Below are 26,846 nucleotides of genomic sequence, written 5' to 3' on the forward strand. Positions count from 1 at the left end.
TTGCTATGGCAACAAAACGTGAGGAGACGTGAGTTAATCCCTTTAAGTTTACAGACCTTGCGTGTAACTCACTTGCGATAGACATTGACATATGACAGATTTATTTGTAAATATAAACAATTAGAATTTAACTACAAAATGTTTATGTTTTATTAAATGAATGGCCAAAAACTTCGGTTTGAATGCACAAAAAAACCCAGAACTGAAAGAAAATTGGACTTAGACTCTTAAGATCACTGAGAAGACACATTTGAAACCCTCAAAATACTCTAATAAGGATCATTAACAACCACATCATCAGTAAATCACTGATATCACATAAAAAAAACTTCACAAAACTTTGGCTAAGAAAAACTTCAGAAAAAGATGAGAGTGCCATAATAGAGATGCCAGAACAATCTCAAACAGTTACCACATTGCAGAATTCAGATTCTACCAATGAAGCTAAAACTCATTCAAAAGATCACAGTACCATAATAGAGAAGGCAGAACATTCTCAAACAGTTACCACATTGCAAAATTCAGATTGTAGTGATGAAGCTGAAACTGGCCCAAAAGATGACAGTACCATAATAGAGAAGGTAGAACATTCTCAAACAGTTACCACTTTGCAAAATTCAGATTGTAGTGATGAAGCTGAAACTGACCCAAAAGATGACAGTACCATAATAGAGAAGCCAGAACATTCTCAAACAGTTACTACATTTACAAATTTCCAAGAATTCTTAAATGTCTTTCAAAAAATCCAACCACTTTTAAATGACTGGCACTCAGTCATAGAACCATGTAAAGTGACTCTGTTAAAGTTGCTGTACACTCCTGGACCAGTAGTATCATTTGCTATTACAATAAGCTATTCACTTACAGTGCAAACATATCATTATGGGCAAGAAGTTCATTATTTTAATACCCCTTTTGTGGCAAATGATATTAAAGACATTACTTTATTAATGGCTGAAATTGCATTAAGTAAAGCTCAAAAGGTAGGCCTGAATTATATTTTGACACTTTTGGAACCTTATGGCTTCTCCTTCATTCATGAGCAGTTAAAACTTCATGCCAGTATTAAGGATGGATGCAGGTACTCCTATAATATGCTTATAGCATCTACAATGATGTTTTGCTCAAGTGCTTCAACTTATAGCTTAATTAGACAGTTCGGTTTACTTCTTCCACATCCTGTGACACTCGACTCGATTTACTGTAGTGATGATTATTTAACAATGAATACAAAATTTAACCTGCCATATGCAAGAAATATATTTGAAACTCTTGAGCAAGAAAATAAAAGTGTCATCCTACATTTGGATCAGCTGTCATTGCTTGATAAGAAGAAAATGATGTTTGTTTTTTCAATTTCTTGGCCCACAAAAATACTTAGGGAAGTAGTGTATATTGTTACCCCTAACAACAAGGATTTGGAGTCGAAAAAACTATATTGTTTAGTGTCGAGCATCATTCTTAATTTAGAAAGTATTGGTTATAAAGTTTTTTGCATTGTGACAGGTTTTAGCAGAATTGTTTTACAGGCCATGACAAAATTTGCTTTAGATGAAAAACTGGGAAACTCTTATCCACATCCAGCAGACCAACAAAGGCAACTATTTCATATTTTTGATCCTGTTTTGTTGTTAAAAACCTTCTTGGTGCAATGGATTTCTCTCTCTGGCCTAGAATATCCAAATTTTGAAAGTCATAGAGAAAGATATTCAACTGTGCAATCCATAATTCTTTTACAAGACTTTCATGATAAGAAGCTGCTTGATTTGGGCTTGAAAAGTAATATTTTAGCCATTTTGAAAAGTTTTATTGATAGGCCTAGCATGGCCGGTTTCTCAAAGATCTTTAACAATAAAATGAGAGACCAATTAATGAAATTATCAGCTAAGAGTAGAGATTTTAAACATACCGCTGAATTCGTTCATTTATTTACAAGGCTATGGGAGATCATAAGGGTAACAAACCCTCCAGAAACAAACCTTTGTCCCCTAGATGGCTTTGGTTATCCATTAATGGCCAGTACAGATTTTGATACTAATGAAAAAATTAGATTTTTAAAAGCACTGGTCCTGTGGTGTAATGCATTCAAAGAATGGGAGTTTACAAACTTAAATATGAAGCAGATTGTGGAGCTTTTGGGACATACCATACAAGGCTTACTTGATTTGACAAAGTTTTGTTTAGAAACTTTGATGACTGATTACATTCTTTTGGGTAGTTTTCATAGTGCTTTAGATGACCAGTTTGCCAAGTATCATATTAATTTACCTTAGAGGTAGAAAGTTAGACTTATTTCTGTAAGCTTTGGCAGAACTAGCTGATGGTGAACATGCCTTAAAAAGGTTTCATGTGATGTGATTAAAAAGGTTTTTTGTAACATTGTATTTGTTCCAGATATTCCCTATTTCTGCATAATTCGTTTTTTGAACTTTCATTTTTTGTAAATAAAACTTATTTTTGATAATATGTTGTTTTTTTGGCTACAAGAACAAAATAAAACAAAAATACAATTAAAACGTTTATTTTTAAATATAGTACCTAGCCCTTAAATAAACATTTAATAAAAACGCTATAATCTATCCATATAGATTTCCGGGGAACTCTTCATCTGATAAAGTACCGTCATCGACATCCTCTTCAGCTTCTTTCATCCTTTTCCTACCGTAGGCACGTTTACTGGTGGTTGGCAATTGATCGGTTTCTCCATGTAACAAACTGTTTCTATATAACTGTAGCGGTTGCCAGTCTTCTCCTCTACTGCTTGGCATTCCTGTGAAATTGCCGTGCAGTTTAAAAAATAATTGTATAAATATTATTTGTGCTTCAGTTAACATTATTGAAATCGTCCAACACGTTTACAAAACAAATCGTTGACAAAATATTGAAAAAGTCGGTTACAATTTAAAAAATGCGTTTTTTTTTACCTCGAACCTTTTTTCGACATTGCATTTTAATAATTATTAAAAGCCTAATAGGAGAAATTGTTCCAAAAAATAAAATTCTTTATGTATCAAGTCAAAGTAAAAAAAAAAATAAATTATCAAAATGTTCTAGTGGCGATCAGGAACCTCGTCGCTAGGATTGAAAAGGAGGTCAAGGTGTGTGCTTTTGTGGAAGTAAATGAACCTTGTTCTAGCTCCCAAATTTCTGAAGCACTTGATATTTCAAGTCGTTCAGTGCGTGATATATTGAAAAGAAATAAGTACAAAGCCTATAAAATTAAAAACACTCAATAAATTTTTCCAGAAGATCAAATAAAACGCTTGGAGTTTTGTGAAACCTTAAGAGAAAAAATTGATCAAAATGGCGACTTCACAAGTAATATTTTATTTACAGACGAGTCATCTTTTTCTCTTCTAGGTCGACATAATTCTTCAGTCGTGAGATATTGGTCTCGGGAAAATCTACATTTGAGTGTACCATTACGAACTCAATACTCGCAAAAGGTAAATGTTTGGGCTGGTATTTTAGCCAATCACATTGTAGGGCCTTTTTTATTGATGGTACCTTAAACTCTGAGAGATATTTACTTTTATTGAAACAAAATATTACACCCGCTGTACGAAACTTGTTGATGTCCCGCTAACAACGCTAGACAAGTGCAGGACTATTTTACAAACACTTTTCCTGAACGGCTTATTTCCACAAGAGGTACTATACCATGGCCTCCGCGATCTCCAGATCTGACGCCTTGCGACTACTTCTTATGGGGCTATTTGACGGAAATTCTACCAACACCGACATGAAAGAGCTGTTAATTTGGACGAATTGCGACTTAGAATTATTAATATTTCTAGGTTGGGACTTCACAGTATCCCAACCTGTCGTAAAATTCTCTACGTACATTGGCTAACATTTCAGGTGTAATGGAGAAACATCTAACCTTCGAGACATATATAAAGGATGTTTTGAGACCGAGACTTGGCGTTTTTATTTTTTCTCTATTTACGTAAGTCTCTTTGAGATAATGGACGAGTTCTTTCCATGATGCTTTCAAGATTAATAGATGAAAAGGTGGCACCTTGGAACATTGAAAATCTTTAAATGTGCTAAAAAGTCAAATATCTTCAAATTTTTAGTTTTTCCTTTATTGAAACAAGCTATACACATTGGTAAACTGCAAATACTTGAAATAGTAGTTTTTAAATAAGGGTTTTATGTTAAGCCTAATTAGAACAATGTAAACAAAATAGTTATTATCCTGCTTGGGTTATAATTTTTACCAAAGTTTATAGAGATCTCACTACACATTTAAAACAGAATATCATCATCATCATCAACTTATATAACTATGCCTAATAGAACAGGGGTCCCTATTTAAAAACAAAATCAAATAGCCCACAACAATGGTACGAAAACTAAAGCGGGAACCATCTTTTACCGCACAGACTTTAATAATTCATATAATTTCAACTGAAATTTTAACAGCTGAATTATTTGGTATATAAATTTCATAAAATACACAACAGATCTTAAGTACAATAAACGGCTAATATTGAATCTGCTAACCTAAAAGTTACACTAGCTAAACTTTATATAGGTTGCAATTTTCCATTAACGGTTTACCATTCTCTGATTGAAAAAATATGAAGTCTACAAATGTCCTTATGTGTTAAATAAACTAATTCTAGCAAAAACGTATACTTAAATAGCTGATTTATATTTGTTATTGATTTAATAATTTCTATGTAACACTGTACTGTTTAATATGATGTAAAAACTAGATTTTTTTGGCTGAAATACTAAGTCAAATAAAAAGTTAATATTAAAAAATATATTATTACAAAAGGAAGCGGTTAGCCTGTGTACTTTCAGGTTAAGTTAGATCGAAGATAATTCCGCGAATTGGCCAGACATCGGCAAGAATGACAACTTGAATGATTTTATTCAAGCGTCAAACAAAGTATTTTATTTTAACTCTATAATTATTTTTTACTTGTTAATGTCTCTATTTCTTCTCTCAGTTAACACAGATTCTTGGAATTCATGGTATTTAATACAAAACAAAATAAGTGTAAAATTTGGGTACTTATGCAATAAAAAATTTAAAACGAATTTCGACCAATATATGCCCTTAAAGGATTGCAGTTTTCGGACACCCTTAACACTGTTAAAAAAAAAATAAAATTTTATATTCTGTGAAAGTCGTCTTACCTGTATGAATTCTTTTATCCAAAAAGGCCATAACCACCCTCTTATCCTGCTTCAACAACTTATTAGTAAACTCCATCATGATTTCCAAAAACGGTAAATTAGGCGGAGGTCCGAGCGGATCCTCCGTATTTTCGGTCGACACTGCAAACAAAATGCCGGCCCTGTGCAGGGCGGTAATCGCTTCCCGGTTTTTAAGCGCGTCCAATCCGAACGAAAGGGCGAAACGTTTCGCTAATTCCTGCAAATAATTCAATTAACGTAGTGAAAACTATAGAAAAAACAATTAACTTATTAAGTACTTTTAAAGCAAAGAACTCCTCTTGTTGCCGAATGTTTCTGCCGCCGGAACGTTGTACTTCGTTGAACATCATGTTCAAGCTGAGGCACATCGTGAGGGCGCAGTTTACTTTGTTTATTTCCCTGGCTTTGCCCAGGGTGGTTTTTATTATGTCTCCGTATTCGTTGTAGTATTTTACGTAGTTTTTGAATACGTCAGCGCCTGAAATAAGAGAGTTAAATTGGATATTTTGTGCAAAGTTTCAGATATGGTTTTATTGGATTAGTATACGGTTAATCATTGAAGATAATAAATACAATAATTTGAAATTAAATAATAATTTAAAAACTAGCCGCTTAACTTGATGATAATTTAGAAACTGCCGCAGTGTTAAGAGCAGAATCTGCTATATGCAGAAATCTGAATCTGCCGGCTTTTTTATTTACTCGTATAATTTTTTATACCAAATGAGACTTTGTATGTATCCTTGAGTTGAGTAAATAAAAAAACATTTATTTACTATGCTGTTTTGCTAGTGTAATTCCTAAAAAGCCGCCATTTTCAGGTTAAAATAAAAAAAAAACTCCTTTTTCCCAATTCCATTAAATCTAAACATTTACCAGACTGATATTCCTAAAATATCCCGCAAAGCCCTATGCGTCGCCAATCTTATATAATTCAAATTCAAATTCAAAAGACTTTTATTACCACTTAAACATTGTACATAGAAAATTACATTTTTTTTTATTACAAGAATTTACACAATGCTAAGAGTAATGCGGACTAAACTGCGATTATAAAAACAACCGATAACACATACACGAACTAGCGCGCATGTGCTGCTCAGACCGTTAAAACATACTAACCTAATTACAACTAAAAGAAGAATAAAGACTTTCCCAATTATAATTATTAAGAAAATAAGTCATTAAACCCTAAAAACATATAAAAGCTAAAAACAAAAAAAAATATAGTGTAATAATTTACTATATCATATACATTAATATAGGTACCATCTGTGCAATAGACAGAGAGGAGGAAGGGCGGCAAAAAACACGAGCCGAGGCTGGAAAACCAGGGCAACACGACGCAAAAATGAATAGATATTCCAAAATGAACCATTTAAAATTTTATTTTTATGCCTGCAAGATCAACAAGACCAGTGTTAATTTAAAAAGTAAGAACTCAGAAATAATATGGTTGCAATTAAATAAAAACAATTAAATTATATTTTTAATAAAAATTTGGTGGTGTGAATTTGTTAAAATGCCCATGTTAGTTGAGAATTAAGAAGGATTTCTTTAACATATGCAATAAATTTCTTTGGTGAACTATTTTTAATGTAATCCGGTAACTTGTTCCACATATGAATGCCTACATACTGGAATGATTTTTTAAAACCTGATGTTCGATGAAATGGAATTCTAATTAAATTTGGATTTCTTATATTGTGTATAAACTCATGGTGAAAAAATAAGTTTCTTAAATATGGCGGCTGACCTGATTTAATTATTTTGTAAATTAAATTATACATATGACACTTCCTTCTATTTCTCATATTTAATATAAAATGTGAATTTAGATAAGGAGTAATGTGGTCTCTATACGATATATTAAAGGAAAAACGCATACAACTATTTTGCAGTTTTTGCACCGTCCTTGACAGAGATACGGTTAGTGAGTCGCCATACACAATGTCCGCATAATCCACCAAAGACAGTACAAGCGAATTGCAAAGCAAATATTTGGTGTCTGATGGTAACTGATTTTTGTATTGATATAAGTTTTTTAAACGACCGTAAGCAATTTTAATTTTGTTCTTAATGTGGGAGGCAAAGCTAAGATTTGAATCGAATATAACCCCTAGATTACGTTTTTCCGCAACGGTTGGTATAGCTGCTCCATTAATATTAATTTTAAAATTTTCCATGCAATCTAGAAGATGACTTTTATTTTGTGAAAAAAACATTGCACATGACTTTGAAGCATTTATTTTAAGGTTATGGTTTTCAGCAAACAAAGCAATCTGATTTAAGTCGGCGTTAATTTTATTCTGTGCCACCTGAACGTCTGATATTTTAAAAGAATTATAAATTTGGGAGTCGTCAGCAAATTGGTGCAGCTTAGAATTTTCGATGCACTGATTCATATCAGCAACATATAAAGAGAAAAGTAAGGGGCCTAATATGGAACCCTGAGGCACCCCTTTTTTAAATGACAAAAACCTTGAAAATTTAAATTCACCATCATTCACCGTTCGGACACAATGTAACCGATCTTTAAGATAAGAGCTAAAAAAATTTATGGCATTTGCCGAAAAACCATAATAGTGCAGTTTTGCCAAAAGCATTTGGTGATCTATGGTATTGAATGCTTTACTTAGATCTAAAAGAGTTAGGCAAGTTATTTCCTTTGAATCCTCTTTAAACCTGATATCATTAACAATACTGATAAGACTTGTTATAGTACTATAAGATTTACGAAATCCTGACTGGCAATCTGGAATAATTTTTAAATTATAAACATAGTCAGCTATTTCGTTATATACGTGACGTTCTAAGATTTTTGAAATGACAGGCAGAATACTTATTGGCCTAATGTCTTTATAGTCTGTTGGACAAGGTATTTTTGGTAAGGGAATGAGTATCGCTTTTTTCCAATCATCGGGGAATTGGTTTTATAAGATTGCAGGAATTTAAAATATTGACTAATGGCTTAAGACAAAAAGGAAGACATAGTTTAAGATTTCTAATGGAAATTCCATCACCATCTATTGCATTTGACCCTATTTTATTTATAATATCGACAGTTTTATTTTCAGTTATAAGACTTATATTAAATTCCGTCTCAAAGTGACTAAATGTATTTGAATTATAAAAGTTAAGTTTTTCTAATGATGTTGAATTAGTAGGGCCCACGGTGTTCGAAAAAAAATTATTTAAGTCCTTGCTTGCTTGACATTTGCTTGAAAAAAGTAATTTTTTCGCGATTAATTGCGTGTTTAGTATAATTCTTTAATTGCCTGTAATATGACAAATTCACGAGAGTTTTTTGTCGAGTATATTTTTTCCGAGCTTTGTCTCTTAATTTAATTAGATGTTTAATATTACTCGTGATCCACGGCGTAAATGGTCTATCCTTATATAGTCTTGTTTTAAACGGAGCGTATTTATTTATTAAATAGGAAATATTATTGCTAAGTAATGACACTTTTTGATTAATGTCAGAAATATAATAAATATTATGCCACTGTAGCTGCTGGGCCTCCTCCCCAAATGAAGTCATGTTAATACTATTGTAGTCCCTGGACCTAACAAATTTTTTACATAATTTAGATTTTGGTAAGTTTAAAATCGCTTGAACTAGATTATGATCAGATATGGACTCCGATATACAGGTAGATTGAGAGCTCGATGTTAGACACTCGATGTTACTGCTAGCTACAATGACGTCAATAAGGGTATTAGACCGATTGTTGATTCTAGTAGGGTTATTAATCAGTTGCCGAAGATCGAATACTTCCAAAAGATACTTAAAGTTTTGAGTTGCTGCAGTTGGTCTAAGTAAATCTATATTTAAGTCCCCCATAAAAATTATACTATCATAGCATGGAACAGATATAGTAAAAATTTCTTCAACAAGTTCAAGAAATGTAGGCATGCTAGAAGAGGGTGGCCTATACATATTTACTAATAAAATATTTCTTTTATTTGCAATAAACCTTATACTTAAATACTCAAACTCATCAGTTATATAAGGAAATGTTACTAAAAAGAACTTAATGACTTTCTTTGCATAAATACCAACCCCGCCCATTCCGATCTTTCCTTATAAAATTATAATTAGGTATGTTAAAAATCAAGCTATCATCATCTGGTGTAAGCCAAGTCTCTGTAACTCCCAAAATATCAAAGTCATATTCACTGGCATAATTTAGAAATTCATCGAAACCGGTTTTTATGGTTTTTATCACCTAATTAAATCGTTTAAGTTGCTACATACGCCCCTGACCGATACGCACTTAAAAAAAATATATATAAAACGTTGTAAACCTCACCTGATTTTGTCGGCATAATATTATAAACAATCAATTTACAATAAGCGGCCAGAAAGTTGCGCCTCTTATGCAACTCTTCGATCTGGATTTCGTCACTTTGACTGTCATTTTCCGGAACGAACACGTACGTTTGCACAAACTCGTTTAACAAGTCTTGAAAGTCTTGACTGGGCATGCAGGATAATTCCCCTAAATATTCGTGGCCCGACTTTAATTGTTCGCTAAAATAATGTTTAGTAATTTCTTACTGAATTTTCATAATATGGCATATGTGAAATTTACCTGAAAACTATTAGCAAATCGCAAAGCCCTATGTAAGCTTCCTCCTTAATGTTTGCGTGGGGAGAATTACGAATTAAATTTTGTGAGGCCTCAATGAATTCGTCCAATTTGTCTCTTAAATCTTGAACGTCTGAATGCTGTAGGCTGCCTCTCTCTTGACTGGCTTCCAATTCCCTTAGAGCCCATAATAAATAGAAATAACACGAGGAAATTACGTATTTTAATGCTTCAGGCGGTAGTTTGCTTTCTATGTCCTAAAAGCGACTTTAAATTAGAGATATTAGTGCTAAAATTGAATACGAAATACCTTAAAGTCTTGAAACAAAATGTCCCAAAGGTCCCACTGGTTTAAGTTGTGACACGCATAGAACATCGCAACTTTCTTCAGGGAGCTGACAACGTTAAAAATTTCATCTGCGTTCGGTATTTCTTCTCCTAAAATGTTTTAAATTAAAATAATGTGATAATGAGCACAGAAAAACTAACCCAAAAGCAAATTCCTCCAATCGTCAATTGCCTCTTTGTAGGCGGAAACTATGATGTCTATGATCGTTGAGCGGGCAACGTCGCAACGAGTGTAGATAGCGTGGCCCTCGGTGCATAATGTCTCTAAGGTTTTCGCCAGGGTTTCCAGCACCTAATTTGAATATTTATTTCAATAATAGTAATAATAATATTTATTTCCCCTGTTGTAGTGATCCAAACATTTGTATGAATCAAATTACGAGACAGTTTTACCACTAAGCAAAACCCTTCTCGACACGTGTTTCGCTAACGATGTTAGCATCTTCGGGAGAAGATTGCAACTAAACTAAAGCTACTTGCAAATCTCCTTATATTATGACCAAACAAATCTTAAACACTACCTAAACTATATAATTGACTATAAGGGATTGGACCTTTACCCCTGTTAAGAATGTTTTTTTTTTTGATTTTTTAATATTGCTAAACTTTCGAGGATACATTAATTTCCGCACCCATGCGGGCCAATGAAATCACGGATCGCTTTCGGATTTTGTCAGTCGGCATCGTCGAAATAATCGGCGGGACTGTTGATGTGGTTTGCTAACCTCACTTTCAATTTTCAGCTTTGAGCTTTGAGTTTTTGAAACGTTTTGTTGTTTATTTACAATTTGTGCGACCAAGAGTAATTATTATTACAATACAAGATAATACATTATCTTGTTTCCTTGTAAATTCAAAACACCACTGTATATTTACACTAATTTACTACACCTTTATTCGGTGAACATGGATATAAACAGGTAAGTGCTTTTAAAATTAAGTACCTTTGTGAAATTTTATTGAACAGTATATATTTTTTGAGGGATAATAAATTAATATGTGAAGATTGTGGAAAGTCATTTTCTTCTACTTCAACATTGTATCGGCATATGAGGGATATACATAATAAAAAACAGAGTGAAAAAGAGAGCCAACACATTATTTGCCCCCTTTGCCTGGACAAAGAGAAGTTTACATCCTATGATTCTTTAATAAGACACTTTCATAGTATTCATAATATACATATTAAAGAATCTGTTTTAAATTTTAGGAATTTGGCAGAGTTTGAAATTTGGAGGTCTGCAGAAAACAGAGAGGTAGATTATGCTGTTCATCGAAGAAAGAAATGTGCTAATGGGGAAGAATTTATTTACTATAATTGTAATAGAAGTGATTCAAAAGGTACCTAGTTAGTTTTATAATTATGTGAGTCAGTAATTTTTTTATAATTAATCATGTTTTAGGATATGTCAGTACATGTTTGCAACGGAATTTAAAGTCTAAAGGAAGCATTCGTATGCAAGGAATTTGTCCATCAAGAATAATAGTTAAAATTCTAGTAGATGGTAGGTATTTTTTTTCTTAATAATTATTAAAATAGAAGATTTATTCATTTATGTGACATTTTTTCAGGAGTGATTAGAGTAAGATTTTTTGAAACCCACATAGGACACCCTGACGAATTAAGAAGCAAAAGGCTAACAAAATCGGAACAGGAGATAATTGTGGATAAATTAGCAGCAGGAGTTTCAAACAAGAGAATTATTCAGGAGGCCAGAAGCGTAGACGGCAATAAACTACAAAGGAAAAATTGTATAACAAGAGGAGATTTAGTACTCTAATACGAAAATTTAATATTGACAAGAAAAGGGACAGTGATGATATATGATAGCCACAGTGTTAAAAAATTGAGGAATGGAACAGTGATGGAAAAAATCATGGATTTTTATTTAAACAGATAGGTTCGAATTGCAATTTTATATATTAATATTATCTTAACAAGTTAATGTTGTTTAAATGTATTTTAGGAGAAACTTATCCAGGATTAGATTTACTTATCCAGGATTTTGCAGTTGGATATAAGAATGCTATTATGGAAAAAAAATTAAGAGATTTTCCAATAATCTGTATAGATGGAACTCATGGAACAAATAGGAGAAACTGGGACTTGACAATTGTGTTAATAAGAGATGAACAAAATATGGGTTTTCCAGTGGCATTCTTACTAAGTAACAGATTAGATCAATTAATTCAAGAGGTTTTTTTTAGGGCACTTAAAACTAGATTAGGGGAAGCAGTTCAAGCTGAATATATCGCACATGTAATCCAAAAGTGTAACTATACGAAAAATGTAAATTTTTCATGAGAGCAATTTAAAGTTTTCGGCAAAATGGAAAGACAAATAACGGTGATTATATTGATAATAAACGAACGATTTTTTTATCACAGTGAACGATGTTTTGGCTTTAGCCATTTTACTAAACAGAAATGGAAAATAAATTCTTTTATTTGTTTATTTTTTAGTTTTTTGATTTATAGTGTCACTTTTCCATTTAATATATGCAATATTTTTAGAATTTGTCAAAATTTTTCAAACCATAAAATTAAAAAAGAAAATAGAAATATGTAGAAAAGCATAATATTATTATATTACATGAAACATGAAACATTTATTTTTACACACAACTGCTTGAACAAAAAATGTAGGTAGGTACTTCTAAAAAATATTTTTTATCTTAACTACTAACTTAACTTAAACCGACCATCTAAATGACTACTTATGCACCGCGAACTTAACCATAGCTTAAAATTTAAACCATCACTGTTATTTTCCATTCAAATTCATACAAAATAGCTGTCGTTTACGTTTAAATTTTAAACTACGGTTAAATTTACACTGTGCCAATAAAAGTTTACATCACTGATACAGAAATGGCACTAAAGCCAAATTAATGACTATAAAAACAACTGCAAAAACAAAAAATTAATTCCTAAAACAAAATATTTAAAAACCTGGTAAATACAACATAAACACAACTTTAAATATGGACAGCTTCCATTATGAAAAAACAAAATATTTTCGTTCGGTAAATTAAATATAGTGGGTAATTATCATTACAAAATATTATTATAAAAGGAGTGTACATAGCATTGAAGTATTAAGGAATTTTCAATAAGACTTTTAATGTCTTGTTTTTTTCGATCGAACAATTTTAATCTGTCTGTGTAAAGTTTATTTAATTGAAAACTTTTGCGATTTTGACGTGTTGAACGACGCGCCGAACAACTAATTTGCTTAAAAGTTTGGTCACTGTATGAAGTTTTGTAATATATTTCAATTTGGGTTTGGCTAAACCGTCACTAAACAAAAAATGTCACTATTGCCCGCCACGAGCGTATTAATATTGCGTAAGCCATAATGACACTTGCGCCATCCAGAGGTCTCTAATGTAATTATTCAAGATATTTTATATAGTGACATTGTTGCTGGTGTGGTTCGGAAGAGTTTTATTGTAAAAAGTACATTTTGCAAATATTTTGTATAGTGACACTTTTGGATTACATGTGCGATATAATGAGCGATGATGATCCAAAATATTACAATGCATGGATAATGGCTATGGATGCAGGTATGTGTATACTGTATAATCAAACAGTATCATAGATCATTAGTTACTTTATGTTATTTTTTCACTTATTTGTAGAACATAAACCAAGAAGATTACTTTGTACCTGGCATATAGTGAAAAACTGGAACATACAAGGAAGGTCTAAAATCAAGAAGTTGGAAAATAGACAGATAATGAAACATGAAATAAGGAAAATTTTAAAGGAGATTGATCCACAAAAATTTATACAGCTGAAAGAGAACTATTTTAGGCAATTAGAAGAAGAGGAGGAAACTAATTTTCAGAATTACCTGAAAAAGTACTTCACTAAAAAAGTCAACACTAAAAAATTATAAAACAAATGTAATTAATTCTTTAATATTTTAGGTACTATTTCCAAAGTCAAGAGAGAATAATGATGTGGGCACATTGTTATAGAATCAATGCCGGAATTAATACAAATATGGCAATTGAAAGCTTAAATAAAGTTCTGAAGTACAACAAAATGAATGGAAAGCAGAATATTAGGTAAGGAAAAAAAATATGTAGAAAATATATTTTCTCTTAAAAGGATTGAAAAACTGTTGGATTTACTGGATGAACTTGTTGATGAAAGAATGTGGAAAAGGATTATAAACATGGAAAGGCCAAATGCAAATAATTATCAGCACAAAATATGTCAGAGTGCACATAAAAAAGCAGAAGAAATGGTGGGTAATAACGGTAATGTATCATATTCTGAATTAGGACATTTTAAGGTAAGGTCGTTTATAATCATAAATTGTATTGTGTAAATTATAATGAGGTTTGTGATGAGGACTGTAGGGCAATGTATTGTGAGAAGTGTAAAATATGTAAACATAAATATAATTGTGATTGTCCAGAATATACTGTTAAAAGTGTCATGTGTAAGCATATACATGCTGTAGCTTTATTTGAGCAGTTTCATGGATGAAATGCAAGAAGATAATAATCTGTATGTCAATGAACCTTCAACAAGCAAGACAGTTTATGAGGAAGAAGTAAATCATTTTCTTGACGAGACTGAAAATAGAATGAATGTGACAATTGATTTTGAAAGAAAGCGTGAGGTATTTAGTTTAACAATAATTTTATTTGGTAGTTCTATAATATAGTATGGTATAAAATTGTAGATTTGTCTAGAACAGTTTTGCTCTGAAATTCGTAATTATGGTGGTGGATTGGGTGAACATGATTTAGAAAAATTTATGGGTGATTTTAGAAATTTTATGCAGACAGTAAAACAAAAAGAAATGGTGATGAGTAAAAAAAGAAAAATAGAAAAGCAGCAGTATTATCTCAACAAAAAACCTAAATAAATTTATTTATAATAAAATGTTTATAACTATTTCATTACTGAATGACATTGCTTTTCTGAGTGACCTATTCTGGTATTATATCTAAGTGGTGTTGGCTATTTGTATTCATGTAATTCGTTGGCTTATGGTGAAGGATACTTACAAAATATATTTTTTTAATTTTAATTTTGCCTTTGTTATAATTAACTAATATATTAGTGTTTGTTTCATATTTATTGGTATTTGTTTTCAACTTTTGTAAATAGAACCCTTTGTGCAACTATGTTATATATATATTAGGTAGTAGATTGCTTAATAAATGAAGTTGATATAATAAATTTTGAATATTCTGCATCAGTGTTATGAATAAACCTACTTTACTAAAATATAATCTGGTTGTTTTATTCATATTTAATAAGCTCAGATCCTGAAAAATATTGGTCTTTTTTCATTGTCGAAAAAGGATACAAGAAATGTTTTCCATTATTATGGCTCATTTTCATAGTATGCCATTGCATCTGATGTATGGATCACACGAGACAAGAAAGTGTAATAGGTAGGTATATCACAATAAAATAATACTTCTCGAAATTTTTTCATTTTAAAATGAAAATTTTAAATAATATAATGGATTACTACATAAAATAATAACAAAATGTGTCCTTTTATTTATTAAAATTATAAATTTTTTTATACTAAATTTTAATTGAGCGGAGTTTAGAGCCTGAGAATTAATTCAAAGCTATTTATTAAGTGAAATGAGATAAATTCTATTTTAGTAAAAGCAAAATTAATAAGATCATGTAACAAAATTATTTACCATCATTTGCTGAAAATAAACAATTTCTTTACGTAAGCAAAACGTCCCGTATGTTTATTTTTCTCAAATACCATAATTCCTCTTATAATTAGATTTGAAATACGCGCCTTAATTATCTGAGCCAATCACAGACAAAGCACGGTGATTGGCCCGCATGGGTGCGGAAATTAATGTATCCTAAACTTTCGTATGCATTTGATTTTTCTAGTGGTAAAACTGTCTCGTAATTTGAGCATCACACCGAAGGTTCCAAAAATAGAACTATTTGTATAAATATCTTCCTAAATAATATAACGACTATTATTAAAAATGTTGCTACCCCGAAAGTATGAAAATTAGTTGCTAAAACGTTAAATATTACCTCAGGTTCATGATGTACTTGACAAATATACTTCATTTTGGCCAGTAGAGCTTGCAAGGAGCCCTCCTGCCTACCGCTCGTGTACAAATCCAAATCGAAATACTGAGGGATACTGAGTAAATTGGCCAGTTTCTCTGGATCGGCGGAAAATTTATCTAAGAGTGGCGGTAGGGTGACTATAAAGTGCTCGGTGAGTTTTTGTTTGTCTTCGCCCGTCTAGATTTGTCGTTTTTAAGGATTACATTATGCGGATGTTTATGGGTGAGTATTACCTGTTTTATTTCCTTTAAAGAGGATATTTTTCTGTTCGGTCCTCTGCCTACGGGGGCTTCTCCGGAAGCCGCTTGTTTCACGCAGCAAACCATTATTTCGATTAAGCTGGTCTCTTGTCTAAAGAAAGAATAATCATTTATTTAGCTAAAGATTCTTGTTCAATATCAATTTTACTAATTGGTAAATTGGGGAAAAAAATAAGTCTAAAAAATCATTAAAACTATTAGGTATACTATTAATTTACTTGAGATTTAAATAATTACCGCATTTTATGCGCATGTTTTAATTATTAGACTTAGTTTTTTCCTCAAATAATAAGGCTACAGGTAATCATGCCAATGAGAACTTACTTAACATCACTGAACATCATTTAGCATAACAAATTGTAAATGTGATCGTGTTTTTACTATTAAATATGACGTTTATTACTATGAATAAAAAAATTGTGATTATAATGCAATTATTAATTATTTAGCAAGCATTCCTTGGAATAATACTAATGATCAGTGCAATATTAATAAATGCCTGGAAAATGTTCGTACACAGGCAAACTTCCGTAACATAACACATGTTTATTCTAGTCTATTCTAATATAATAGGACATATCCTAAAATACTAGTAACGAGAGTCCTAATATCAAAACATTCTTACCGATTATCCAACGGTTCCTCATGAGGTCCAGGCTCTTCCAATAACAAATCGGTCATGCATTCCCAATCCTTCATCATAGTGTTAGACTCGATAAGGGAATCCACCAAGTAAGCGGCATGCTCGTGCAGTTCAGATTCGATGAAGAACTGCACCAAATCCCTGATAAATGGAGTGTTTGGCAGTCTTCTTTTACCCCGTCTAGTTTTTCCCGCATCGCTGTCGCCGGGCTGGAAGAGTCTCTCGTTTAAGAACTCGCCTGCCGCTTGTGCTACTGCTCGATGAGAAGAATACACCTGAAAGGAACAAACTAGATATATAGATATAATTTTTTTTGTACATTTGATATTGCCTCATCTTCTATATGGTTGTTTTACAATTCACATTTTATGGAATTGTGATCATTTTTTTAAGATAACTAAGTTTCTGATACTTTTTTATTTCTAATGTATTGTCAATTATGAGTTTGGAGGTATATATATTTTAATATTATTTAAATATTTAGATATTTTATAATTCATTTTTATAAATTTATGACTGTGACATTATATATATTTTTTTTCATTCTTTATCTCTGGCTGAAGCATGAATCTTTTTAACTTTCGTTTTAACTTTCAGGGGGGTAACAATATCAAGGGTGATATTGTTACTTGGGTATATAAGCATGGACAGTATCGAGACAAAATATGTAGGGACTATAGCATTGAATAGCATTCCTTATTAAATATAGCTTTCCTGTTATTGACAATAATTTGTTTTTTTTTTTGGTATCTTACAAGAAATAATTTTGAGAATTTTTCTATAAACCTTGAGCATTTAATTGTAGGAAGGAATATGACTTATTAGTGGATAGAATTTTGTTTGTATACAGGGTGGACTTTAATCCGTAGACTCTTCAAAGCGAATAAATTTTTCGCCTTTTACTAAAGATTTCCGTGGAGAGGGTCAACATAAATGGGTATGCTGGGCCTGACCAAAACGCATATACATGATCACTAATAAGCAAACCATAGAGTGCCTAGTAGAAAATAGAAATACGGGACAAACCGGAATAATTCGACTTTTTCACTTTAGTAAACCGGTTGACCAATTCAATTGCCGTGAAATCTTCTCCATGAACAGCATATTGTGAACAATAACAAATAATTAAAGTGAAGATAACATTGATAGTGGTTCAATGAAAAATATTGACGAATTCCATTACAAAACGAAGGCAATTTAATTATGGTGGGTGTCTCAGTCAGCAGTGTCATACTTACAAAGTTTTGAAAGCAAAATTTATAACAAGGTAATTTTTAAATATCTTAACCAAATGAATAAAGGATTCTCCATATCCCGTCTAAAGCGTAATTAATCCTGTAACAATACAAAAAAAAAGACAGGGATATAAGTATCTAAAAAATCGAAATTAGATAAGACCTATTTCCGCTCGTCAAGGTTAGGTATCGCTAAGAATTATCTAATGATTTCCGGTAATTTCTTTTGACCACTTACACTATTAATTAAATTTTTCTTATATGTGAATTAATATATTTTATATTCATAAATACGTATTGTAACGAATATCAGGAACACACTTTTATTGACAACGTCAACAACTCTAGCCTGACTCGCTTTGTCTGTCGTTTAATTATTTCCAAGGCAAAAACTGACTAAACAATAAAAACTGAAATGTCCCGAAACGCCTCCCTTTTAAAGACCCATTGAACAATTTAGAATTTTATTTTTGTTTTTGCCGAAGAAGACTAATAATTTCAAGAGAATACTGACAATCAAAGCAGACAAGTATACAAATTCTAGAAAATTTAAAATACATTTATAATATTATAAGAAAAACGATCTAAATTGGTGCCAAAAGAGAGCCTTCAAACAAGACGAACTACTCAAAATTAGACACTATAGATCAAAATATTAAACTAAACGTAAGAAGAACCCTAAATAAACCCTACTAATCAACTTAGTAACTACAAAATACGAATAAAATAGTACATAAACTAGGAGAATTATTCACATATTTACATTTTCATAATAATATAAGAAAATCAATAAAGCTACATGTTACAATTTAAACTATAGAGCAAATTCTTGTTTATTAAAAGTTTCAAGCATAAGATCGTATATTAAATGATCTGAATGCAGCTATTTTAAGAAATTCTGTGTAAACTGTAAAGTAAAATATAAATTTTAGTGAAGCACTGATCATACAGCATTTCACAAAGAATGTTTGTTCCTTAAATATCATATAGGATTGTTAAGAAACTAAATTAATTATGACTTATAAATAAACGGTCTTTAACGCACACGATGACATCTCAGATGAAAATGAGACTCCAGGCATGTTAGAGATTTTTAAAAATCAATATTATGTAGTTCGGGAAATTTATTAACATTAAGGAAATTTGGAAAAAAAAATTGATAACCTAATTATATTTTTAGAAACATACAAACTACATTATATTATATACGTCTCACTAAGACTTTTCAAATCGAAGTTACAATAAAAACGATGGAGTCATATTATTAATAAAAAAACAATTAATGTTGATTTTACACTACTGGCACACTCAAAAGCAACACTCAGTAGAATATATTTAAAATAAATGGCATCACATTTGGCTTAAGTGCTACATATAAACCTCCACCTGTACCAAGGAATAACAATAATAACTTTTTCTAATATACATAAAAGACAACAGTCCTATCACATTCCTTGTCACAAAAACACAAACAAGAACAGTTATGTTAAATTAAATACCTAAATATTAAATACCCCTTTATAAAATTCTAGAAAATTAAACAATAACAACCTTGAAATAGCATCAACGATAAATGTATCACACAACAATGAAAAAAGCTATAAAAACTTTATTAAAGACAAAAAATATAAAAAAAGAAGAAGGAACTATCAAAGATTTCAATACTCAACTAAAAAAAAGGTACCAAAATATAGAAACAACCTAAGCAAACTAATGGGTAAAAATGACATGAAAAAACTTTATTTAACCAAATTCTACGTACGAATACAGCAAAACAAACAATGATTTTTTGAATATCAAAAATAGTGACTGTCAGAATTTCCGTAATGCACTTCTATTTGTAATAACTATTATATTAATGTTGCGGTAGAAATGGAAAAGCTATTCTTCCATCAGAAACTATACAACAAAAAAGTCTTTTAATAAAAAAAAACTCTATATATTTAAATCCAACAATCAACTTTATCAGAGTATCACCTAACAAGAGTAAACATAATAGAAGATGATGTTAAGGCTAAAACATTATCATAAAAATACCTGATAAGCCAATTGGTTTCCTTCCTTTAAACAAGAAAAACACAGAGCCGCAAGTTATGGAAAATTGAAAAAATGTGTTACCATGAGTGAATGCAGTTTAGGCAAAAGCGGAAAGAAGATATTTATCTATCAATATATGACCAAAGATGACAGAATACTTTTCCAGAGAGCAAGACAAAAAAAACTTGATGAAATGTTAGAAACAATTTCAATTCAAATTATAAATATTACTATTGTAAGCGAATTTAGTTTAAAAATTATTCAAATTTATGTAGTAAACATAATATTAATATCCGGTATAAAAATGTAAGATCTTTTTGAAATAAATTAGAAAAACTGGCAATTATTGTCCAAAACTGCATAAAAATTAATCATGGTTTAAATATGGTTAAAGGTCGATACAAAAATATTATACAATTTAAGTGATTAAATTGTAGTATTTTTCTTAGGCCTGTGCCTATTTCATAAAAAGTCACTAAATGTTAGTCAAAAAATATGTGACTATAATCTGTGATTTCTTTATTTTGGTTTGTCAAGTCAATCATGTTCATCTCACTCCAGATTATAATACAGAAATATTCTTTCAACAATTAGGAATCTACCCTGTATAGAATACATAATAAATATTCAAGCAAATCCAATAAGCGAACCTTTATTGACCATGTATTTTTGCCTAATTTTGTTAATGGTAATTATAGTTTATCTTTAATTATTTCTTAATATTACATTTATTATGCAAGATCTATATGTCATTTAATTGATTTGAGAAGTTTTTCAGATAGGCATAATTCTACATATTTTTATATTTACTTGTACTTTCATCGCTTTTTGTTCATTGCTCTGTTGCTCGCAATATTTTTGTTTACAATAAGTTATACCAATGATCATAATTATTAATAAATAAAATTATGAGTAAATACAGCCAAATATTTCACATCTGTGTAGGTGTCAGTATAAAACTAGTTAGAGAATATTATAAGAATATCTAGGAGAATTGTTTCTTTCTATATAAGTAATTATTAATGGGTATATAACACAATAGAGAGAAATAAATGTATTTTCTGGGCGAAGTTTCTCCTGGGAAACAAAACAAGGTTTTCTCGTTTCTTACGTTTCTTGGGGAAAATGTAAGAAAAATTCATCTACTATATTTGTATGTTACTTTTAACATAGGACTAAGAACCCTAATTGCCAACTCTCTATGTTATCATACAAATACCTTAAGATATTGAGATTGTTTAACAATTTTTAACATCAAAATGTTGAAACTTGTTGTCAATTTGTTCTAATAAAGAATTTCTTCGGCTACAAATAAAAAACCACTACTTACCAACTCATACACATGTTCACAATCCTTATCGGTTAAAATTTCATGATGGTGCTTCAATATTGAAATGACCAGTCTGACAGCCTGTACCGCCACATCATACTCCTTATCAAGCGTCATGGCCACTATCCTATCTTTAAATTTATTCGTAAACAGCTCCAATTTACCCTTTAGTTCTTCACTGGCATATAAGGGTTGTAGGGCTTGCAGGCACCTTAAGCGAACTTCCCCAACCTAAAATAAACAGCTAAGAAACTGGAAACAATAAAATCGGTTAAAAACTAACCTTGTCATGCAAAGTCCACCCGATGTACTTTAAATAAGAATCATCCAAGAAATTGGCGTGAAACTTATGCATCCATACACCGATTTCAGTCATCGCGATGGCTCTTATTTCGGGCAGGGTGTCCCTATATCTATGCACAAACACCGACTTAAACATATAGGTAAGCATATTCTTTATTTCGTCCATATTTTCTTCAAGCTCTTGTCGTTTTGCCAGTAACGCTTCCAGTCTATCACTAGCGCGCTTTTCGCGAGATTTTTGCCTTTCGGCGTCGTACTGTCGCTGAGTGTTGTCCAAATTGATAGAAACTGTTAAAGCGACATCTACTAAAGCAGTCATAAGCTTCATCGCTCCTAAAGTAGCTGTATGTCGGAAAGCTCTGACCTAAAGCAGAAGGATTTATAGATTTTAGGGCGTAATAAGCACAAAAACCTCATACTTGTGAATCAGATAGTCCAGTCAAAAGAGAAATTACATTATCCATAAGAAATTGATCGTAAATAATAGTGTACTGGCATCTCTTCACCAAAGTTTGAACGAAATCGCAGAAATTCTGTCTGAATTTTTTCCACGATTGTCCAGCCATGATCAGCGGGTATTCTCCAGACTCCTCATCGAATTCTTCGGTCATTTTTCGGATTATAGCTGCATGTTCCATGTGAGCTTGCATTTCTTGGGTTATTATACCTTTGCATCCAGCAGCATTTATAAAGAATTGCATTAAGGATATTAGTGCTACTTCCCTGTTTACCTAAAAGTTTTGGTATATGAATAAATGATATTGTATACAATGTTCATATGGATATAACCAGACTTCTGATCTACATTATAAATACAAATTTTTATACAAGTAAAATACCAACCCACTTTAAAGAATCTATTGTTACTCCAATATATAAGTGTAGTGGAAAAAATAAAATTGACAATTACTGCCCTATAAGTTTATTAAATCGTTTTTCAAAATATGTTAAAAAATGGCTGAAAAAAGACATTCTTTAAGGTTTGACTTTACAGACGGCTTGAGAACCATATACGCCATGTATTCCCTACCCCCGATATTGATAACAGGATGACCACCAATAAAAAATCTATAGTAGTCTTCAAAGAGTTCTTAAAGGCCCTTGATACTGTCCCTCACCAAAAGCTTCTTTATATATTATTACATTATGAATTCCTGGGAGACACTGTGAAATCTTTTAAAAATAATCTTTATGACGGAAATCAATATTTGAAATTAAATGAAACACTTCACCACCAACCATAAACAATAATTCAAATAAGTGTTGCACAGGGTGCGGTTTTGGGACCCATCATAGTTTTAATCATATATAAAAAGTCATTTGCTGAAACTGGTTAATGGTCGTAAAATTTTATTTTATGCCGACGATAAAGTCCTTGTTCTTATTCCCTTGGAAGTACATGGAAATATCACATTTTTAAGGCCCATTTTGGGGCTCAAAAACGAGGTAGCAAAATGTCTTTTTCCGAATTTTCAAAGTGTTCTCATTCCCTTAGTTCTGCTCGAATCCCGTGATAACCCGGTGTTTTCGTGATGTAGGTGATGAGAGCAAGCCACTGGTATGGTTAGTTCGATGTCGAAAAAAATCAATTTTTGGTAAGCTCCTACTTTTAGTGAGACCTTTAAATCTGTCAAAAACCAATTTTGTGGTCTTTTCATTAACAATGCATTGTAACAGATCTTACTTTGATAAAATTGTACTCGATGAAGAGGTAGGAGTATTCAAAACTAAATATTTGGGAGTGATTATAGCTCATGAAATGGACAGATTCGTATCTAACAAACAAAATACGTTGTTTAATATCAAAATTTTATTTTCTGACAGAATTTCTCTATACCAAAGTCCTAACAATACTGTATAAATCCCTGGTGGCATCTTTCCTTTAATACAGATTACCTATTTGGGGAGACTGTTACAAAACAAACCTAAAACCTGTAACTGTACTAAATTCTATTGTAAAAAAAAATTTTAATGCAGAAATTTGTAATATTGTAAATGTCTGTATGTACACAGTGTCTGTTCATACTTTCACAGAAATATTTTTTTTTTAAATTCCTTAACCATCATTATTTTAAAAAAGTTAGCTTGGCATCAAAAAGAACACCTAAATCTTTAACTGTATCAACTGACCTCAGTTCATTATTATTAATTGTATATTAGGAATTAATAATTTTATTAAAATGACCAAAAGGATTTCACACACACTTCTTGACATTCTCATGACTCAATGGATTTATACAGTTTAAAATCATCAGCAAACCAAGAGGCTTTGAATGAACAATTGCATCACTCAAATCTGTTATTAAAAAGTTGAAAAGAAATAGAGTCAATTAAGAGATCTAGATAAGATTCTGAAGGAATTTTTTAATTATTCTCATATTAAGAGCCTCCGAAGTGGGTGCTAGGAAGGAAATGAACTTCTTCTAAATTTGTAGGAGTATTAAAAATTTATAAGTTGGGTATACAGTTAGATTTGTAAGTGGTGTGTTCAGGAAATTTGTTTTATTAAATTGATCATGTAATGGTCAAAATAGTCCCAAGTGACACAATACAATGACACAATAGATATAAGAAGTTATCTTAAGTTATTAAATATTTAGCAGAAGATATGATTAGTTATTCCAAGAGTTTCTTCACAATATGTCTGGCTGTATATTGCTACTGGTTGTATAATTATTGCCTGGTTGCCTATTTTATTAATTATACTGTTTATGTCATTTATATAGAATTATGTATAAATACAGAAAAATTAGTTATAGGAAATAATTGTACCTTGACATATTAGTGTGCCTACCTTATAGCTTTCAATCCAATCATCAACAACATTGTTCAATGAAACTCTTCCTCCTTTAATGATGTTATACAGAGAGTCGTCGTCAATGTCTCCCCTAAATTGCATCTCTAGAGTGGCATTATTTTTCCTTCCAGGGGGTCGTCCCCTGCCCCGTCCTCTGCCAGAAGGCTTCTCTGGAGGTGGAGGTGAATAAGAGTATGGAAGAGGAGGAGGATTTGTTATGCCCTTGGCTCTCGCTCTAGAAATTTAAGGTTAGCTTTCAAATTTGGTTGTACTAATGAGGCATTTTGTATCAGTATTGTTCGGTCAACAATTCAGTCAAAGGCTCAACTTGTAATATGTTATTTAATTTGATTATTGTATTTTATTGGAATATCAAAAAAATATCTGGAATAGATTACTATTTTATTAAAACAGGGTTGGTACCAGGTTTCCTTGACTAGAAGTAGATATCTTACTACTGAAAGGAAAAAGTCATAATTAATTGTATACCTAACATGATCAGTTAAGAAATATTTATATTTGTTTAGAGCTCCTATTAATGTTATTATTCTGTTATTAACATGTTTTACATATTCATTCCAATTTTGTTGTTCATCTAAAAAGAGTCAGAAAGATTTTTTTTATTTTGTACCTTATTCAAACTGATGTTATTGATTTTTATGTTAGTATGTATTAAGTAAAGGTTTATTTTTTATTTAATTAAAATATATTTAGTTTTCTCAACATTTATTTTTAACTTGTTCCATAGCAACCATTGATAGTAGAGGTTTCATTATTGGCCAAACTTGTTACTTCTTCTGATGTTTATGGGGATAGAGGAGCACTCGTCATTGGCAAAAGTATAGTACCAAACCTGCTAAACTCAATTTCAGAACAAATAGGTGGTAAAGTAGAGGATCCAGTAACCTGGTACTGAACCTTGGGGCATTGCATGGCTATTAACTCTTATATCACTTTTAAAATCATCTTAACTTATATACTGTTTAATACTTCCTACATATTATGTATGGCATCACAGCCCTTATATTAAAATGAAATCAATGTAACTGCTTTATTCCCTAGAATCTCCTAAAAATGTTTATCACTATATATTATTGTATAATCATGTGGAATGTAAAATATGTTTACTCCTACCTATTGCCAATAATAAACACACTATAATGAACACACCTTGAATGACTATTTGTCATTTTATAGACTATGAGTATAACATAAACCAAAATTATTAATATTTAGCAGTCTCACATTCAGAAATAGTTAATTGGTTTATAGTTCTTTGTGTATCCAGTTTTTATAATGGGTTAATTTGATTTAACACAAGCAAATGATTTAATAATCATGAAATAGTCAAAAGAAATTTAGGTCGAAGCAAAGCATTTATGAAAACCGTTTATAACCATAGTATTAAGAAAAAAAGACTTGTTCTAGTTTAATAGGGGACTATGTGAAGTACAGATGTAATGCATCTGAGATAATAAATGCTATAAAAAAAGGTGACTGCTAGCAACCTACCGAGTTATCCTACGTCCCATTCCAGGTGTTGGGGGAGACTCAAACATTGTATCTGGCGAAGCACCAGAGGTCCCCGCAGGTTCCGCATAGGAAGACTCGCCATAATGACCCCCATAATCCCCGTGTTCCCCATGAGGGGTCATCATTGGGTTCTCATATTCGGGCGGCGGGTCGTCTAAGCGGATTCTCTTGCCGCCCCTACGATGCATCTTGTACGATAGATGGATAAACTTTTTCGAGTTTTAAATAATAAAATGGTCACAAATAAGTTGTTTTTTTAGTTTCTAGCGTTAAAAGATATTGAATACATTTATTTTTGTTTACACACAAACATAAACAAGCGCCATTTCTGTTTCACAATGCCATTTGACAGTGACATTACTGACATTTGCAAGTGGCGGCCTCTGCCGTTTGGTCGAACGAGATGTCCGACGATTGACGTCATAGAAAAAAGGCGGCAAAAAGGCAATTTAAAAATTGATTTAAATTGTCAGGATTTCCAATTAGTTATATTAAGAATTATATTT

The 26,846-nt window shown here is 31.4% G+C and overlaps 2 protein-coding genes, 2 long non-coding RNA genes and 1 other non-coding gene across 6 annotated transcripts; 4 read left to right on the forward strand and 1 right to left on the reverse strand.

Moving 5' to 3' along the window:
- The first annotated feature begins 95 nt into the window (after nucleotides 1-95).
- LOC126740714 (uncharacterized) lies at nucleotides 96-2,464 on the forward strand. The gene is made up of 2 exons (XM_050446847.1): nucleotides 96-581; nucleotides 678-2,464. Exons 1-2 carry the CDS (start codon nucleotides 387-389, stop codon nucleotides 2,271-2,273), a joined length of 1,791 nt encoding a protein of 596 aa, XP_050302804.1. The 5' UTR covers nucleotides 96-386; the 3' UTR covers nucleotides 2,274-2,464.
- Nucleotides 2,465-2,505: 41 nt separating this feature from the next.
- LOC126740709 (cohesin subunit SA-1) lies at nucleotides 2,506-26,683 on the reverse strand. The gene is made up of 15 exons (XM_050446838.1): nucleotides 26,320-26,683; nucleotides 24,805-25,042; nucleotides 22,430-22,741; nucleotides 21,991-22,374; nucleotides 21,708-21,938; nucleotides 17,088-17,380; nucleotides 16,436-16,553; nucleotides 16,164-16,379; nucleotides 10,257-10,407; nucleotides 10,078-10,205; nucleotides 9,771-10,024; nucleotides 9,489-9,709; nucleotides 5,454-5,653; nucleotides 5,155-5,392; nucleotides 2,506-2,770 (listed from the first exon to the last, which is right to left on the reverse strand). The coding sequence occupies exons 1-15, from the start codon at nucleotides 26,526-26,528 to the stop codon at nucleotides 2,577-2,579; spliced, it is 3,387 nt and encodes a 1,128-aa protein (XP_050302795.1). The 5' UTR covers nucleotides 26,529-26,683; the 3' UTR covers nucleotides 2,506-2,576.
- LOC126740718 (uncharacterized) lies at nucleotides 11,063-11,882 on the forward strand. Its single transcript, XR_007661978.1, has 3 exons — nucleotides 11,063-11,456; nucleotides 11,519-11,620; nucleotides 11,688-11,882. It is a non-coding gene; the product is annotated as an uncharacterized LOC126740718 (long non-coding RNA).
- LOC126740717 (uncharacterized) lies at nucleotides 13,625-15,214 on the forward strand. Of its 2 annotated transcripts, none has more exons than XR_007661976.1 (5): nucleotides 13,625-13,684; nucleotides 13,760-13,982; nucleotides 14,051-14,191; nucleotides 14,235-14,754; nucleotides 14,818-15,214. It is a non-coding gene; the product is annotated as an uncharacterized LOC126740717 (long non-coding RNA). The 2 variants fall into 2 exon arrangements; XR_007661977.1 differs by having other exon boundaries at nucleotides 14,066-14,191.
- On the forward strand, nucleotides 17,966-18,049 carry LOC126740826 (U5 spliceosomal RNA). The gene has a single exon (XR_007662012.1). It is a non-coding gene; the product is annotated as a U5 spliceosomal RNA (small nuclear RNA).
- Nucleotides 26,684-26,846: the final 163 nt, after the last annotated feature.

This window comes from Anthonomus grandis, chromosome 9, assembly GCF_022605725.1.
Source record: "Anthonomus grandis grandis chromosome 9, icAntGran1.3, whole genome shotgun sequence".
NCBI lineage: Eukaryota > Metazoa > Arthropoda > Insecta > Coleoptera > Curculionidae > Anthonomus > Anthonomus grandis.

Coding starts and splice junctions, on each gene's coding strand:
- LOC126740714 (XM_050446847.1), top strand. CDS start 387: ATGCCAGAACAATCTCAAACAGTTACCACATTGCAGAATTCAGATTCT. Junction 582..677: donor ACAGTACCATAATAGAGAAG/GTAGAACATTCT, acceptor ATAATAGAGAAG/CCAGAACATTCTCAAACAGT.
- LOC126740709 (XM_050446838.1), bottom strand. CDS start 26,528: ATGCATCGTAGGGGCGGCAAGAGAATCCGCTTAGACGACCCGCCGCCC. Junction 22,375..22,429: donor CTGGACTATCTGATTCACAA/GTATGAGGTTTT, acceptor CTTCTGCTTTAG/GTCAGAGCTTTCCGACATAC. Junction 2,771..5,154: donor GGATAAAAGAATTCATACAG/GTAAGACGACTT, acceptor GCAATTTCACAG/GAATGCCAAGCAGTAGAGGA.